The 19,709-nt window shown below is 37.8% G+C and overlaps 1 protein-coding gene and 1 long non-coding RNA gene across 2 annotated transcripts; both read left to right on the forward strand.

Moving 5' to 3' along the window:
• Positions 1 to 3,238: 3,238 nt before the first annotated feature.
• Positions 3,239 to 9,666, forward strand: LOC108666712 (pre-rRNA-processing protein ipi1). The gene is made up of 10 exons (XM_047881700.1): positions 3,239 to 3,856; positions 4,186 to 4,281; positions 4,876 to 4,986; positions 5,773 to 5,827; positions 5,901 to 6,040; positions 6,694 to 6,950; positions 7,155 to 7,188; positions 8,129 to 8,327; positions 9,233 to 9,240; positions 9,376 to 9,666. Exons 1-10 carry the CDS (start codon positions 3,662 to 3,664, stop codon positions 9,664 to 9,666), a joined length of 1,386 nt encoding a protein of 461 aa, XP_047737656.1. The 5' UTR covers positions 3,239 to 3,661.
• A 1,969-nt stretch (positions 9,667 to 11,635) lies between these two features.
• On the forward strand, positions 11,636 to 12,972 carry LOC125178290. The gene is made up of 2 exons (XR_007156845.1): positions 11,636 to 11,814; positions 12,881 to 12,972. It is a non-coding gene; the product is annotated as an uncharacterized LOC125178290 (long non-coding RNA).
• Positions 12,973 to 19,709: the final 6,737 nt, after the last annotated feature.

A 19,709-nucleotide genomic window follows, 5' to 3' on the forward strand; every position in this document is an offset into this window, starting at 1 on the left:
AAGTTTATCTTAAAAATTTGTTCACAAAGTGTCGGATCAATATATCATTTTCAAAAAAACCCTCAACACAGTGTTTGCTCTAAATCAGGAATTAAATAGAAAGCGAAATCCAGAAGGGAAACCCGGATAGGCAAGCACATGAACGTCCCCCTGCTATGACAAACGCGCGAGTTATTTCTTTTCTGAACAAGCGAACGTAAGCTAAATCTGAACTGAAAGTCCGAACAGCAAATCAGAGCTTGATGCCTGTTGTCGATATATGTGTTGCCAGGTGCAGCCAGCAGTATGTTTTGAACTGGCGCCGCGTATGGTTGTCTATGCATGTGCTTCCAGTCATGCATTGTCGTCTGCCTCGGATCTACTAGCCCGCACTAGCGTATGAGTCAGAGGTGTGTGGTGCGTAAAAACTAAGATTTTTTGTTAACTGAGTTTAATGTATTGAATTATGATTGTTTAAAATTCGCGTTCATAAATTTAGTCTGCAATGCATAGGCTTAATTTGCATTCAGAAATGGGATGTTTACCCTTAAAAATAAACGTGTTCTCGATTGCCACTATGGTCGGTACAGTCATGAATATTTATTATTCATAGATCACATTTTGGTTGGAAATGAATTACAAAACTGAATAGTAGAAGACAACAATCCACATGGGCCATGGCTTGAGAAGTTGAGAATTGAGACTGGTGCCATCTAATGAAGGACTGATTTTGGCAACTAGTGCAAACCTGAATGTCAATGTCGAGAATACGTTACATTCCCGACATCCTCCTGGCTGGTGAAATAGGTTTGAGTGGTGCAAACCCATTGAATACAAAAATACAGGCACCGCAATTATTATTTTTTGATTATCAGTTCTTATTTTTTGTAACTTTGAAGCTTAATTATATAGGCAGTGCATAATGGCATTTGAATCCGTAGGTATTTGCCAAGTGAGTGACGGCTCATTTTTATTACTAAAGATGTGGTATTTGTATTTCTTTAATATTAAAAACATTCTTTCTTTTACTTATATTATAAATAACACATTTTTCAAATAACTCCTATGCTAATGTCAGTCTTAGAACTAAATATTTTGATTTTGATTATTTTTGACTGCATTATTATTTTTGACTATTTTTGACTGCATTATTTTGAAGACTGCCTTAACTAGAGAAGTTTAATTTTCAAAAGCGTATTCATGAAACATTCCTGGAATAATAAGGAAATTTTCATTCCCAAATATAATCAAGATTCATAAATTAACTTCCTAATCAATTTGCTGTTTTTTTTTAATTTGATATCAATGGATGACATTTATCCCTTCATTCACACAGCAGCTGTGGAAGCATGTGCCAAAGACTTTGAATCAAGCATTGGGTAGCTGAATTGGAATTGTTCTATAAATGATTGATTAATCATTAATGTAACTGCAATGGATGTTAGGCATTAAAATTACAAATGCTGCATGTCATGGTTACTCATCTGGGTGCTGTTCCTAGAAATTGTGAAACATTTTATGCATGAAAATTATCAATAATTTTTATCAATCAGTTATGAATTCTAAATACTTTTATAGGAGTTTTTGGATTAATATTTTGAAAGCATCACTGCTATTAAATTTTAATAAAACCCTAAATCCTAATAACATCTAATTATTATTAAATGTACATTCTCAAAATCCTGCCCCTCTGATTTATTGAAATGAAGTACCGTCAACTGGGGCTACTCGGGAAGATTTTGAATGTTTTTCCTTCATAACTTCTTACCATGAAACATTTCATAAACAAGTTTAGGCTCATTTCAAAGCTCATTGCAAGGGCTATTGCATGGCTTCTCCAAAAAAATTCCATATGCTATTTGTAAGGTGCCAGAAGCAAAAAAAGAGTGTCCCAAGTAGCCCCGTCAAATGGGGCTACTCGGGACACTGGAATAAAACTTAATTTTAAAACATTTGAAGCATGCAGAGTGTACCGTAAAATGGGGTAACTTAGACCGGCGGGGTAACTTAGACCACTTTTCGTTTTTTTAACAAAAACCCCCACAACTCAAAAACTATTTGACATAGAAAAATTTTGTTGAATGGACAGACAGACGGACGGACATGGCAAGCACAATAGTGCATTTTTTCCATAAATGAGAAAATGTGTTTAAAAGATTGTGAAAAACATACCTGAAACAGAAAGGAATGTTTTAGTGACAACCATCATATGTTTTAGAGAAATAAATAGTAGTTTAGGTCAATTACTTTTCATTCTGTGATGCCTGGTGCACAATTCTAAACATGGCATTCTATGCACAATTTTGTGATGACCGATGATGCACTAATTTTTTGATAATTGAACTTTTTTTTTGCTCAGCAAGGTAAATGTTATCAATATTCTTTATTTTTAATCAATTTTTTTCTAACTGGAGCCTTTGCTAACTGAGGTTCTACTGTAAATGTGCTTTTGGGGGTGTCCCGAATAGCCCCGAGGGGGTGTGCCAAGTAGCCCTGCCATACGGAAATGACCGCCATTTTTTTTTTTAAATGAGATAGGCAAAATCTGTCAATTACGTTTTCAAGCCAACACCTGGGTGCAACTTTTATGTATAGTTTTTTAATACGGTGAATATTTTTTTTACTACGGACCTTAGCAGAAGTAACTTTTCAAAATATCATTTTTCACCATTTTTTTAGGAATTTATCAACGCTAGTGAATGTAGTATTTTTGAACTTCCTTTATATACTACATAGATAGGAAAAATGTTGACGTTTATGCCACTATAATTAGTTTTGCAATATTCCAATTAGTATTGCTACTAGAACAGTTTTACGCCGTGTCGAAGGACTGTCCCGAGTTACCCCGCCCGTCCCGAGTAGCCTGGGTTGACGGTAGTATTTTTGAACTTCCTTTATACTACATAGATAGGAAAAATGTTGACGTTTATGCCACTATATTTAGTTTTGCAATAGGTATTCCAATTAGTTTTGCTACTAAAACAGTTTTACGCCGTGTCGGAGGACTGTCCCGATTTACCCCGCCCGTCCCGAGTAGCCCCGGTTGACGGTACTGTACCTACTTCCAGCTTTCTGAGCTTTGTAACAATGAGTACCAGTACCTGTATCGTCTAAGAGACACAAAATGTTAGAAAACTCACGATGGGAAATGAAATTCAACAGCTCTGTTTTGTTTTCTGTGGTGTCTGAAGTGATGTTGTTTAGACAATATCAACAAAAACATACAAAAAAATTTATATAACAAGACCATTTTGCTTAATTTTAGAGGCAATTATGCATGTGATTACATTATTTTACCATTGTTATCAAAACAGTACAATTATAATGCAATCTAACATGGGGGCAGTCTTTGTGTAGGATTTGTGTATTTTAGTTTATAAAGTTTGTATTCATCTTTTGTGCACAAACTCTGATACTAGGTCATTAATTTGAATTGTTTACACCAATTTTGTATTTTAGTAGAGAATTCATGTTACTACTGCTCAATTTCCTTTTCAATTTCATTAGACTCAGAATTGAGACTGCAAATTCCAAGACATCATTGTGCCTGATATTTTTCAGACTAATATTACATATTTTTCATAATATTATTTGTTCAGACTAATATCAAACTAGCTTGACCATATTTGTATTACAGTTAATCTTCCATGAAACGTGTGAGTTACTGAAAAAGTGTTGAACTATGGCTAAATCGCAAAGAAGTAAACGTGAAAAACAAAAAGATTTTGTTAAGAAGAAAGTCAAAGTTGGCAAGACTTTGCAGAAACCTCAGAATGAAACCATTACCACCTTCAAGACTCGGTCAATCCTCATTCTTGAACAGCTAGCAGAAAAGGAAGCTGGTTCAAATGTCACTAAAAAGCGTTATACTCTATCGGTGAGTACCGGTATCCATAACCATGGGTTGTTACTAGTGATTTTTTCTAATTTTATAATTTGATTACTTGGCTCCATTCAGCTAGTATATTAATTGAACGCCTTTCTTGATTTAACATCATTATTCACTATTGAATAGCAGTGCCTGTCTCATCACACGGTAATGACAATAATCAGCATTAATTATGTATGTTAGCAATGAATAATCATATTTGGCTCTATAATTGAAATGATCATATCATTTATTGCGAAATACTCAGATTTGCCTGATAGGTATGCTTTAGGATAAAATTATGTTAGAAGCAGCATGACTAATGTGAGAGTTTTCAGGAATTGTGCTCCAGACTTGGTCAGAAGAACCCTAATCAGAAGTTGGACGCATGTCAGGGCATCAATGAACTCTTTGGGAAGTTGTCCAGTGAACAGGTGGGGAAGAGGTTAGATTATTATTATAATTAACATTATTGAATGTTGGATTATTTGCATTTATATCTGCATTTGAAGACTAGAGTTTTGGGTAAAAAAAAATTGTTTTATTTTGAGACTAATCAACATGAAGAATTACCTACTGACCTCGATTTACTCAGTCTGAGTCAACCAGACTGATTGATTCATTTGCATCTATTTCCAGCAAGTGAACAGTAGATTTTTTTTTGCCTGCTCCTAATCTTTTGTTTTTGGTCCCAATTGTAGTTTTGCTCACCATTTCCCACAATGACTGAATTAATGAATTCATGCATGGTGTTGAGAGACCTACTTAGTGTTATGCACCTGATCATTGAAGGGATTAATTGAGCAATATTGAGGCTAAATCTCAAGCTAAATAACGATTGATTAAGAAAATTTTGATATTTTCTACTGTCTACTAAACATAAAATATTTATGAACTTTTGGTCTTGTGCACTATTAATTATTTCATTCAGTTATTACATACCTACATTAATTATTAGTACCATAGTGAGAGCTCTGAACCAATTAAGAAGTGGTAACCATTTTCTGAAAACTTGTTTAATTCTCCAGACACGTCTGGGTCTATCAAGCCTCATGCCTGCCCTGTGTCCCTGCCTGCTGGACGATGACAGCAAAGTACGGACAACAACAATCCAGTTGTTTGAGCTGCTCATTGACAAGGTAATGATCACTGGCAGTTATTTGAGCTGCTCATTGACAAGGTAATGTTTGCCTGTTGATCTCAGCTATCATCAGTGTCTTGATTAAAGCTACAATTTCACGAATTGTAATTTCCTTAATTTATTGTAAGATATTCATGAGACTGATTTCCACCTACTGGAATATTTCTACATATTTGCTGCAGTTTATTGTATTATATTATATATAATTTCGTCATTATTCGTGACAAACTTGATGTTAGTTTAAACTAATTGTTTTAAATTGCTTTAAAATTTTACTTCGATTATGGCCAGTGACTTTCTTACCTGCCACAGTAACCTGTTACCTGCACACTGCCACGGTAACCTGTTACCTGCACATGACAAGGTAATGATCACTGGCAGATGTTTGAGCTGCTCATTGACAAGGTAATGATCACTGGCAGATGTTTGAACTGCTCATTGACAAGACAATGTTAGCTTGTTGAGCTCAACTTTCATCAGTGCCTTGATGAAAGCTATAATTTTAGGAATTGTAATTTATTTAATTCGTTTTAAGATATCCCTGAGACTGATTTCCACCTACTGGAAGATGTCTACATAGTTGTCACCATTCATTATATTATTTATTACCTGTATAATTACTAATTGTGTAGAATTGCTTTAAATTTTTATTTAGATTATGGCCAGTGACTTTCTCAACCGCCACGGTAACCTGTGACCTGCACAACTGCCACGGTACCTATAAACGCTCTTACCTGTTGTATAATTCTGTCTATTGTCCTACTGACGCACCTGTATCGTGCAGGTGGGCTGCAGCAGCATGCGGTCACACTTCACGCTGCTAGGTCGTCACGCTTCATGTGGTCTCTATCGTGCAGGTGGGCTGCAGCAGCATGCGGTCACACTTCACGCTGCTAGGTCGTCACGCTTCATGCGGTCTCGTCTCCCTGCACAGCGACGTGCAAGCCTCAGCCCTGCAGCTGCTGCACGTGCTGCTCAGGAAGACGCCGCAGCTGCTGCCCCTGCACGCCCCCACCATCCTGCCTAACCTCCTCAGGCTCCTGGGGGCCAAGGTCGGCTATTTATACTTTATTATTCATTGGGCTATTTACACCTGTCATTCGTGCAGTATTTTTCTGAATTCGTACAGGTTTTTTCTGAATTCATGTAGGGTTTTTCTGAAAAATTAGAGGATTGTTGTTTGAGTGCCAAGGTAAAAGCAACTTTATTAGAAATGCAGTTGTTTTCTCTCAGAGATAGCTTCAGACTTGTTCTGGGAGTGCCTTCATAAATGAAAGTGTCTTGAATGACTGCTCTTTCATTAATGATAACTAGTTTGTTGCAAGAAGACAGCATTCATTGTTTCTTGATATATACAAGGTAATGATCCATTCTCAAAGATAACATTCATCTTCAATGAAAAAATTATCAAAATGAAATGCCTGTTTCGGTTGAAGTAACTGCTTTGATGCTAGTTTCATTTCTACAGGTAATTATTCAGTTTATTGCACATATGTTTTTTATTGTAGGAAAATTCTACTTTTCATTTAGGTGATGCAAAGCATGAGAAGTTAAGCTTAGTTGCTGACACTTGAAGTTGTGAAATCGAGTAATAGAAAACAGGTTTTCTGAAATACAGCTATTAGTTTTCTTAAAGTAAATTTGCATGCACTCTTATGACTTATGTTATCTACAATTACTTATTAAAAAATTCTCGTGTACACAGACAAAGAGCGGAGTGTCTCTTCAGAAAGTCTTCACGGAGGGCATAGGAGGTAACCTCTCAGTACCGAACCCTCTCAAAAAGCTGAACAACTCCACAAATGATAAGAAAGACAAGAAAGATAAGAAAGAGAAAGCAAGTAAAGGTGAGGAGGACATGGTTGTGATGCCTGGCGAGATGAGCAGCAAGCACAACAGTTTGCTGTGGCAGCTCGACGTGCTGGTGCTCGTATCAGGACTCCTGCAGCACCACACCAGCAGGAGTGTCGACTCCAGACCCATGGGGCGCTGGCAGGTGAGAACCATCTTAATTATGGGGCGCTCCAATCATACTATTATCGGAATAATACAGTAAAGATTAATTATTTTTCACGTAAGTTAATTATTTCATTTAAATACACTCCTTAAAAGTGTGCTCCTATATATATAAGTGTGCTCCTGAGTCCTGCAGCACCACACCAGCAGGAGTGTCGACTCCAGACCCATGGGGCGCTGGCAGGTGAGAACCATCTTAATTATGTCCTGGTGTAATCATACTATTATCAGATTAATACAGTAAAGTTCAATTATCTTTTATGTTAGGGCATTACTATTAATTTCACAGGTGAGAACCATGTTACTTATGTCGAGGTACAATCAAACTATAATCAAAATAATGCAGTAACTTTTAATTATTTCATTTAAGGTAATTATTTCATTTAAATATACTCCTAAAAGTGTGTTCCTATATATAAGTGTGCTTTTGCACGACACCAGAAGGAATGTTGACTCAAAACCGATTGGTCGGTGGATGGTCAGAAGCTTGTTAATTATATGGTGTAATCAAAGTAGTATCTTAATGTATGTAGTAATATTCGAATATATTGTCATATTAGGCTAACGCTCTTGATAACGCAGCAGAGTTAAAGTTATGTTTTCACTAACGTTGAATTATTCAATGGTAAAGTTAGGGGAGCATTTCTATCTAACAACTTTTGGTGCTATTAACTGTAAGAAATACGTTTTTTTTTAATCTACCATTAACTATTTGAAGATTTTTGCAACATTTGTTCGTGTCAGTATAATTTTTCATGAATTTGCTTGATGTTTATATTTCGAAATTGGAAGTGCCAAATGGTTAAGGATTTCAGAGTTACGTTGAAAAGAGACAGAGATACTCAGGGCAGTAGAAGTTCTGCAAGAGCGTGCTGAAGGCAGTAGAAGTGCTACATTAGTTATTTAAAAGCTTCAGTTATGCTAGTATAGGAGTTATAGTTACTGGATACGTGTTATGAGGAAAGTAGTAGTGCACACATGTACTTCAGTAGTGATGTAATGATGTCTGCACAGATGTATCTACGGTACTAGTAATTTTATGTACTGAAATTGACAAATGTACTCAATATGTTGGTTGTGATGTACTGAACTTAACGCATGTACTGAATATGTTGGCTATGCAGATGTTGCTGGAGAGCTGCCGGACGACCACCACAGGGGCGGGGGGCGGCATGGGGGCGCTGGGGGACGGCGTCGCCCACACGTCCAGCGCCTCGCTGCTGTGCCACCCCACCAGGCTGAGGACTGTCTGCCTCACTGTGATGACCATGGTGCAGTCGCTGTGGTGCAGCTTTGTGCCTCACACCACATCTAAACAATCAGGTTAATGTTAGGTTATGGTGACTGTGCCTGACTGTGATGACCATGGTGCAGTCGCTCACTAATGATGCTGTAAATATTTATTGTGTTGTGATGATGATGTAAATATTTATTGTGATGTGATGATGATGTAAATATTTATTGTGTTGTGATGATGCTGTAAATATTTATTGTGTTGTGATGATGCTGTAAATATTTATTGTGATATTTTCTTGTCTATGATTGGTGGATTTTGCTTGAAAGGCCGTCAATGATTGGCTGATGAACTTACGATCTCTTAACTTTTTTTTGAAGGTATGGCCCCTGGTGTGGAATGATTTGAACTGTGCTCCAAACCCCATTGATATTTTTATATTTTGAAAGCATCACTGCTAGTAAATTTTAATAAACACCTAAATCCTAATAACATCTAATTATTATTAATGGTACATTCACAAGTTCTCAAAATCCTGCCCTTCTGCTTTAACAAAATAAAGTCATTCTAGCTTTGTAAGAATGAGTACCTGTATCTTCTAAGATACCTACACAAAATATTAGAACACTCACAACAGCTCTGTTTTGTTTTCTGTTTTTCTTTCCTGAAGTAAAGTTGATTAGACAAAATCAACAAAAGCTTCAAAAAAAAAATATGCTGCATGTTGTGATGTGCTGCATGTTGTGATCCAACACTGCCATCAGAGCTGGGCAGCGCTACTTTGAATTGTAGCGGGCGCTACCGCTACCGCTACAATTGCTTAAATGTAGTGCCGCTACCGCTACTGAAAATGTAGCGGCCGCTACATGTAGCGCGCTACTGCCCACTTCTGGCTACCATATATTTATCCTCACTCACCGAATTTATCCCCCGTTGATGTAACACCGCCATATATTTATTCATATACTCACTAAACGTATCCCCCGTACAACAGGTGGCGTGGTTCCACGCCCTGACCGTAGAGGTGTTCGGTNGGCTACCATATATTTATCCTCACTCACCGAATTTATCCCCCGTTGATGTAACACCGCCATATATTTATTCATATACTCACTAAACGTATCCCCCGTACAACAGGTGGCGTGGTTCCATGCCCTGACCGTGGAAGTGTTCGGTGCGCTGTTGTCCTGCCACTTCCCCTTCCACTACGCCGACCTCGCGCACGGCGGCAAGGCAAAGAACAAATGCACGTACGAAGCTCGGCCGCAACTGTCCTGTGATGACCTCAACATCAACGTCGCTACAGTCGCCGTACAGTTCAGACTGTTTGATGCGAGACACAGTCACTCCTTGGTGCAGTACATTCAGGGTGAGTCAGAGCTGACAACACCTACACAGTCACTCCTTGGTGCAGTACATTCAGGGTGAGTCAGAGCTGACAACACCTACACAGTCACTCCATGGTNTAGATTACAGTACGATGACAAAATTAAGTACAAATGGACTAGAACAGGTACAAGAGGAAATATTGCTTCTAATTTGTTAGGGTACATAGTATGAAATAAATGTGTAAACTTAACCCTTACCTACCCAGCATGTAGGTAATACAAAGGGAGATGAGTGATATACATCATTATAAGTACAGTTTGTTGAGGTATACTTGGGGCATCTTACACTAAAGGTAACAGTTCATTATTTATAATGAATCATTATACAAGAGACTAGTCAATGAACCTGGCCACAGCCTACAGTTCATTAGGCCTGTCTCTTATACACATCTAGATGTGTATAAGAGACAGTCAATAAACACAACAAATAATATAGAATAACTTCGGCACATTAACACTTCAACACTTCATCTTGGATGCATGGCTTTCGAGACTAACTCTTGACTCTGAGATTTGAGATTTGAGATTTGAGGCTTTCCTACAAAAGAAATAAATAAAACAGATAAATAATAGTTACCTAAACATTAAAGTATTCATACATATATAACCCAAGTATTTACACAATTTGTTCACATCAATCTATTCCCGTATATATTTACATGTCCACATCCTAACGCAGCACATACCTCCGCTCCGGCTTTCCACAGCAGAATAATCTTATTACCTTCTCCTTCCGCACTTATAGCCTTCCGTAAACTCCAAACTACAATGACAAATTCAAAATAATAGACCATTTTGAAACAAAAAATATCACCTCGCATAACATTAAAATACCCAACTATTTCTATCCTTTACAACGCTCTGTTTTCTTGTCTATGATTAAGTGAACGTAAGTACTTACGCTCTGTTTTCTTGTCTATGATTAAGAGAACGTAAGTACTTACGCTCTGTTTTCTTGTCTATGATTGATGGATTTTGCTTGAACGGCCGTCAATGATTGGCTGATGAACTTACGATCTCTTACCTTTTTTGAAAGTATAGGCCCCCGGATAATAACTCTTATTATACTCGTAATTATATATATGTTTTCTATTTAGTTCTGTTATCAATGTAACATAATAAAATTATGCCTGCTGCTCATCGAATAAAACAAAATTAGTTTGTTATTATTATTATTATCTGCTATTATTGTGTTATTATTATTATTATTAATAATAAACTTAGTTTCTTATTATCGTTCGTGTTTATTAGCAACTTTCTGATCCTCTTCATTGACTGTTGCTCCGCTTTTTATAATAATTAGAAAAATATATATTATTCTTATTGCCGTTTTACATGTTTTTTTTCTGTGAACGCAAATCGTGGGAAGTATTTCTGCTTAACAACGATCATCGAGTAGGATCAAATGTTAGTATTGCAATTTAATAGATAATCTTCTTCACTAAACTTGCGTTCTTCAGACGTTTAGTGGTATTAGTTGTAATCTTATGCAGAAATTTCCTCTATCAAAATGATTTTTCCTTGCTTAGCAAGACAAGGAATAACTCACTTGATGACTTGTTGTGAGGACTTTACTATTAGTACACTATGTAACTATGTAATAACTGTAGCACTGTACATTACTATGGCACTGTACAATAAGTATTACTCCTGCTGTACACGAGCAGGTTGTGCAGTGTTCAGCGATAACTGTACTACTCTAGCACTGTACACTACTCTAGCACTGTACACTACTCTAGCACTGTACACTACTCTAGCACTGTACACTACTATAGCACTGTACACTACTAGGCACTGTACACTACTATAGCACTGTACACTACTGTAGCACTGTACACTACTCTAGCACTGTACACTAAGTATTACTCCTGTACCCCACCAGGCTGTGCAGTGTACAGCGATAACTGTACTACTGTAGCACTGTGCACTACTATGGCACTGTACACCGACTATTACTGCACTGTACACTACTGTAGCACTGTACACTACTATAGCACTGTACAATAAGTATTACTCCTGTACACGAGCAGGCTGTGCAGTGTAGAGCGATGGTGCGAGGTGCTGGTAGCAGAAGTGGTGCACCACACGGCCGTGTTGCCAGGCTCGCTGCTCACGGCGCTGCACGGCCTCCTGCTCACCGGCTGCCCTGGCGCTGCTATTCCTGCTCACCTGAAGTCCCTGGCTTGTGGTGAGCTTATGGTGTGCCAAAATATAGTGAATGATTTAGTGTATATTGATATGAACTTATGGTTCACATCGATATAGGTACACTTATAGCTTAAACACTTGTAGCTTATACACTTACAGCTTATACACTTATAGCTTATACACCTATAGCTTATACACTTATAACTTATACGCTTATAGCTGGTTAGCTTATAGTGTTTCAAGAAATGATGAATCATTTAGTGTATATTGATGTGAACGTATGGTTTCCATCAATATACACCTATAGCTTATAGACCTATAGCTTATACACTTATATACACTTATAGTTGGTAGCTTATAGTGTTCCAAAATATAGTGAATGATTTAGTGTATATTGATGTGAACGTATGGTAGTGAACGCCATTGTATACCATTTCTTGATGCGAGTGTATATTGTAAACAATATAGTATATCTTGATGTGAATATACTTGTAAATAGTGAAGATATCTTATTTCTCGATGTGGCCGTATGTATTGAAGGAATTCGTATTTATTGCTACGAATGTACGTATATAGTGTACGATGATGATGTGAATCATAATCAATAATTAAATAATCTTTTCATCTCTTGATGCAAACGTGTATAGTAGACGATTAAGTTGCCTGCTTGTCTTAGTTTTCTCTATGTTTCCGAATATTTGCTAGTAGGTATCACTTTCAGTAAGTGTGTTTAGTAAATGAAAGAGCGGTAGTACATTCATGAGTGAATTCATTTTATCATAACATGAGTGAATAAGTATCATGTGAAAACTCGTACGAGTGAAAACTCATGTTTCTGAATTAATAAATTCATTTTATCATAACATGAGTGAATAAGTATCGTGTGAAAACTCATACGAGTGAAAACTCATGTTTCTGAATTAATAAATTCATTTTATCATAACATGAGTGAATAAGTATCATGTGAAAACTCATACGAGTGAAAACTCATGTTTCCGAATTAATAAATTCATTTTATCATAACATAAGTGAATAAGTATCGTGTGAAAACTCATACGAGGGAAAACTCATGTTTGTGAATTAATAAATTGTGTGTTTGCCCTCAGAAAATATTTTACGCGAAGGGCGAGACTGGTCGGAGCGCGACAAGTTGGTCCTCGTTAAGCTCATCAGCAGATAATAAAACTGATCAATTGTCTCTCTTTTTCTTTGGCCTCTAACTTGTTGTGAATTATTGTAATATTGCAGTGATATATATTATAGTATTACGTTGATATAAATCATAATATTAGATTGCATTATCTCACGCGTGTGTCTGGGAGCCTGAGACATAGATAGTTCAGTAAAGTTCTTCTAGCAATTTTCTGCACAGTAAAAAAATTGAAGTAGTGCTTGAGCCTTCAGGTAAAGGTTAAAAATATCGTGGAATTGCGGAAATATTTTGAATTTTATATCGTCCTCACAATTTCAATAGAAGTATACAATTTTTATGTTTAAATTAAGTTCCCGTACTAATTCCTTAGTTGATAAAAACTGGCAGAGTTTTTCGTTCAATGTACAGGTAATAATTTGATCTATGATGTTTTACATAGATGAAATGGATAATACTGATATTATATTCTCGAATATTCAAAAATTTTAATCGACTTTGAAATTTGAATGCTTTTTCAATTTTTACGACCAAGCTATTTTTTATGGTCTTATTGAAAGTGAGAGCATGTAAAGGCTACTGCCTGGCATCTAATTCTCCCTTAACCACGGGAGTTGTTCATTAATGTTAAATACTGTAATAATGCTCACTTCCGCCGCTTTCTACTATTAGTCGTGATAAGAAAAATATGTTCATTCGTTGCGACTAAGGTGGAAGAATCATCTCGCCCCTGCTTTGTGCTTCCAAACTACGAAAAAAGCCGTAAAAAGTTGTGACCAGCATTTCTGTAGTTACCAAAATTGAATAAACAGTTGCGAAACGATGTATTCTCACGGTGCAGCTGGCCACTAGAATGTTCTATTATTAACTGTTACTATCACTGGGCCACCCTGCCTGTGACCTGGTCCACCACAATGGTCCGTGTATTTTTCTGAGCTGAGGACGTTAAAGTTACGTCGACAAAAACGTCTTGTTATGAATGCACCCTGGCTACTAGATATTTATAGGAACCTTACGCTAAATCGCACTTTTTTACTTTTGTTTGGAAAGTTTAAATAATAATAAACTGCGTTGCAATAATACGGTTCACTTCAGTGATGCAGGCGCCCAAATGCAAGAAAGCGGTGGTTACGTTCACAGTCTTCGTGCTCTGAGAAGAGGATGACGTGCCGGGCTGCAAGTACAGCTCGACCCAAGAGTTCAGCACGTATTTGGAGAATTCGTTGTACTTTGAAAAAAATTAAGCCACATGACATAATCGCTTTTCATCTCCGTTGAAATTCAAAAATAACTTACTTAACAAATTTCGGAGCAGTTCAAATTAATGTATCACAAAAAATAATCTATTCTCCATGATATATGGTCACTTCATCTTATAAATCTTTGTTAATTAATCGTCTAAATCAGTAGTTCCCAAAGTGAAATCGCCCGTCTGGGGGCGGTGGAAAGATCTGGGGGGGGGGCGGTGAGGAAGAAAGAGGCTGTAGGTAAGTACCAGTCATTACCCACACAGTTAACCAACAGGATTGTAAATGAAAGAGACTGGAACTGAAATTTTACTGCAAGGCAAATTAAGAACAAGGTAGGCTTTGAATATAAGTATCAAGATGGAAAAATAGTGTAAAGAACAATACCCTTGGCACCGTGCGTATCTATCTAAAAGTATAAATCTAATGAATGATCGTCGTTGAAGATGAATAAAGAAATAATAATACAATATAACAATTATTCAGACAATAAAAAGGAACCTAGTAGAGTTTAAACTATCCTGCAGCGGGAATCAGCCGAACAATAATGACTTAACGAGAAAATTCTGTGCGCAACCTTAACTTTCTAACGGTGTTGCCAAGGTAAAGGTAAATTATAATTTTATTGCAAAATAAAAGTCGCAAAATGTCTTAACACTACAGAGGGGCTTCTTTTCTTTAGTTGGAATTTATGGGAGCCTCTGAAGACTTGTTCAATGCGGCCCCACGTCAGAACAGTTCAAGGAATTTGACTGAATTTTGTTTTAAGGTACAATATTGGGTGTCTTGAAAAAAAAATCGAGATTTCTCAATGGCTGAAGGGTTGCAGAACGGGGCCACCAAAGTGGAGACCACACCGGGGCGGAGAGCACCACTCCAGGGCAGAAAGCCCCACTCCAGGGCAGAAAGCCCCACTCCAGGGCAGCCAGCCCCACTCCAGGGCAGCCAGCCCCACTCCAGGGCAGATAGCCCCACTCCAGGGCAGATAGCCCCACTCCAGGGCAGAAAGCCCCACTCCAGGGCAGATAGTCCCACACCAGGCCCTGGAACCTGGGGACACTAACCACTCACCTGGGGACACTAACCACAACCTGGGGACACTAACCACTACCTGGGGACACTAACCACACGCCTGGGGACACTAGCCACTCACCTGGGGACACTAACCTCTACCTGGGGACACTAACCACTACCTGGGGACACTAACCACACGCCTGGGGACACTAGCCACTCACCTGGGGACACTAACCACTCACCTGGGGACACTAACCACTTGTAAGACGTGGGAATGCTAGCAGCGCGGTATTGAGTCCCTTAAGGTCTGTGACTCGTGCCAAACGTTTGGTTGTACCAAACGCCCTATGGTTCGGCTAAGGCGTGTAAGTCAGAGACCAGACTGCGCTAGCGTCTTACAATTGTGTTTCGTATTCGGGAATGAAACACAGTAGGAGTTCTCCTCATTTACTGGAACTAGGTCTGGAGACCAGGTTACGTGCTGTATTACAGATTTGTAAATGATTATGACTACAGGAGTTACTTAATATTGCAATGTCTTAGGTAGGTGCTTATATCATAAATAAATAGCTAATTCATATTTAACAGTATTTCAATTGAAGTTGATAACTAATTATGATTTCTAAGGCAATGACATGAATAATTATATTGAGTTAGCGTTGATGGGTAACTCTACTAGAATTCACTAGGCTAGCAACGTTCCTAGAAAATGAGTGTCGGGGGTAACTTGAGGAAACGTATATACATGGTCGCTACACACTCACCTGGGGGCACTAACCACGAACCCGGGGGCACTAACCACACATGGAGGCATCTTTAAATCTTAGTAACAAATTTTGCAGTTAGTAGATGCCGAGAGCATTTATAGGTGTTCAGGAGTTAAAAATCACTTTATAGCTGGTCGTACCATTCGCCGGCTCAACGCCTCGGAGCGGGACAGCACGGCATTTTCAAAGTTTGAGGAGGATAGTTCCAGAAAGATGACGTAGCAGCCGGCCGAAGCCGACTACTGTCACGGGAGCTCAGCACAAACAACCTCCTGCCTCAACGGTTAGAACAGAACTCTACAGGGGGGGCTGCAGTCCGCGAAGTCGAAGTCAGAAGTTCGTACGTTTGTTTGACGATTTGTACACAACACATGCAGAACATGACTCCGACTCGAATAAATTTTCACGAGCTAAAAGTCACCGTTTGGTAATTAGAAATTTATATTCGAAATTTCGTTCAATCTGTTCAGTAGTTTGGAAGAAATTCTTTGATCATTGCGAATTTCCACCCGTATCGCCATATAACTCCCGAATGAAGGTGAAATTTAAAAATTTTCACGAGCTAAACATCACCATGCATTAGGTCCTAGTTAATACGTGTTCCAAGTTTCATCAAGCTGCGTTCATTAGTTTGGGAGATATTCCTCGGTCACTGAATTTGGAGATTGGCCGTGAGACCGGCTACGAGACCGGCCGTAAATTTGTCGGAGCCGTCTCGAATTTCTAGTGCTGAAACAGTTAAAACTGTAAAAATATATATTGGTATACTAAATGGGGTTTTATTTGTTAAACACACATTTGTGTTTAACCTTTCTCTTTTAACATTGCAGCGTACTAAATATCAAGAAAGACGCGTTTGTTTTTATTTGTGTCTGTGGAGGGGGGGGGGTGGCGCTAGATATTCATTGGGGAGCCAAAGGGGGCGCCAGCCTGAAAAAGTTTGGAAACCACCGAGCTAGATGTATGAGCCTACTCATGAACTAGATGTATGAGCCTACTCATGAACTAGATGTATGAGTCTACTCATGAACTAGATGTATGAGCCTACTCATGAACTAGATGTATGAGCCTACTCATGAACTAGATGTATGAGCCTACTCATGAACTAGATGTATGAGCCTACTCATGAACTAGATGTATGAGCCTACTCATGAACTAGATGTATGAGCCTACTCATGAACTAGATGTATGAGTCTACTCATGAGCTAGATGTATGAGTCTATTCATGAGCTAGATGTATGAGTCTACTCATGCGCTAGATGTATGAGTCTACTCATGAACTAGACGTGTGAGATTACTTACCATACACGTATGAGCGCACATCCAAAATCTAATCTAGTCCTACTTAAATTTGTTTGGCAGCTTTTTTGTGCAAAAAATCGAGCCGAAACATTCGCTCATAATGAGGCAGTTCCCTCACAACTCCGAACTATTCCACACGTAGGCCAAAATAATGATTTTTCCCTTAACACGTTGACTTACGTATTGGTACATATGCGTACCACGAAATGTATTTCTCCAGGAGGTAGTGGTACAGAATTCAGGTTGCCTAAAATCGGCCAAATCCGAGAACAAAAAAGGCCAAAAAAGCCGATAATTCAATGTATACTAGTTTATTTGTAGGTTCCGCTATAAAAATTCCATTTATTTTCTTTTTGCAACATTTGAAATTATTTAAAATTTAATAAGGAAGTACCCCTATCATAAATATTAGCCGGCCAACGCAATTGAGAAAAACTAAATCACGGAATTTGTCCGGAAAAAATGACCGTCTGGCAACCCTCTTAAAAGTACAAAAAAATGAAATAATAGTACAATATGAAGCAATCATAGTCAACGTGTTAAGTCATTAACTCGATAATGTTCCTATTGTCAAGGGAATAGATATGTTTTTCCATAACAGTAAAATTTAATTGCGTATCATTTAAAAGTTCTTTTGTGTTGTGATCACTTACCAGCTTTGTAGTGATTAACTTTTGTAGCTGATCTGAAGAAATGCAAATTAAAACAGCAATCAATTAATTTTCTTTACAGGTGATTTCATTCTATTCTTTGGCTGAAAAGTCTTGACAACAGAGTGCAACGGAATGCTGCATAAGATAGTTAAGGGGAGAATGTCGGTCGCAAAAAAAACTTTTTTATTTACAGACGGATCACTTTGAAACTTGGTTCAAATATGTAAAACAGAAATCTAAGAACTTTTTGTTCGTGTCAATTTTTCGCAAAAAATGAAAGAAAACGTGAAATTCATAGAAAACTGCCAAAAAAGGCACTTTAGAAAAATGTATGCATCATACAATTTACGTGCCACAACATTGCCAGACATATCATTCGATTGGTTAAGACAATATCTAGCGATTCTCGAGCCACTTTTTCAATTTATCTTGGTTCTCTTGTTATGGTGATATTTCAGAAAAATTTCGAATTTTCGAAATTTCCCCCAATTTCCTCCCCCCATTTATCAATATATAATCCAAACTAAAACGAAAAAAAGGCTTGACAATCGCTAGATCTTTTTATTACGAATCGAATGGAATATGTCTCATTGCTGTAGCTACAAAACTCAAGGAGTTATTACTTTTGCCGTGACAAAAAGTGTAAATGTTCAGGAGGGCGCAACAAAGTCCCGCGCGCCTCTCATAGGCACTCAATGTAGCAAAGATACAAAACTAAGCGTTACTGGAGCTCGATTCCAGGCAAGGATGGTGGGAGCGACTACATGTGCACCTCCCCGTTCAACGACAGGAGGGTGACTGAGCTGCAGTCCAAGACCAAGACTCCAAGTAGAGACTATTTATATGCTCAGAAGCGGATTTCCTCCAATCTTATTTCTTAAGGACCTCCCCCTTCCCCCTCCCTTGAGGGATCTGTCCGGAACGCATAAATAAACGTACAGAGATGGTTTTGGTACCGTTGGATAGCTCCGAATGTCAGCTTTAAGGTGAGATTAGAAACAGGAAAAGCCAAAACTGTCGATTTGGACCGACATGCTCCCCTTAACTTCGTGTGATGTGTGCGAAAAGATGTTTTGCAAATTATAATTTTGGTTATTTACCGAATTCGGAATTAATTAGCGCTACATGGAATTTTTTGTAGTACGAGTTTAACAGAAGCAGTTAAATGGGAAAATAACGCTTGTAATATTATATCACAGCAAACATAATTCAGCTGGAACGATTTATGATATCGTGTCGGATATTTTATTATTATTTTTTTAAACTATAAGAATTATTATTATAGTCATTGTTGCATGGAATTTGTTATTGTTGTCAACTTCTTAACAAACTACTTTAGAACTAAAACATTTATAGCTTGCGCTATTGTTGGTCTGAAATTCTCTGCAACACTGCATAGCAGGATTGTTTAGAAGACTTCGACGTACAGACAACATAACTGATCAAATTTGTCTTAAAAAACTGTGCGGCAATGGACTGTAGGACTGAGAAACTCGCACTACAAAAAAATTTCATGTAGCACTAATTAATTCCGAATTCGTTAGAAAACAAAATTATCTTTTGCATCTGAGGGTTCTTAAAGATCAATTTTCTCTGGAATTCCGGAAATTGAAAAGAGTTAGGGATATGTAAAAGATTTTTTTAGTGTATATTTTTTAAGTTTTATTGACGAACTCAAATGTAATACACACATTTGATCCGGATTGAAATGAATGCGGTTTCAAGCGTTGACTTAGGAAAGAAGTGTTCTAAATTCTCTTATTGAAAAAACACGTTCTCAAAAACGCCCCTATACATGCCAC

The sequence above is a fragment of the Hyalella azteca genome, unplaced genomic scaffold, assembly GCF_000764305.2.
Source record: "Hyalella azteca isolate HAZT.00-mixed unplaced genomic scaffold, Hazt_2.0.2 contig8644, whole genome shotgun sequence".
Taxonomy (NCBI): Eukaryota; Metazoa; Arthropoda; class Malacostraca; order Amphipoda; family Hyalellidae; genus Hyalella; species Hyalella azteca.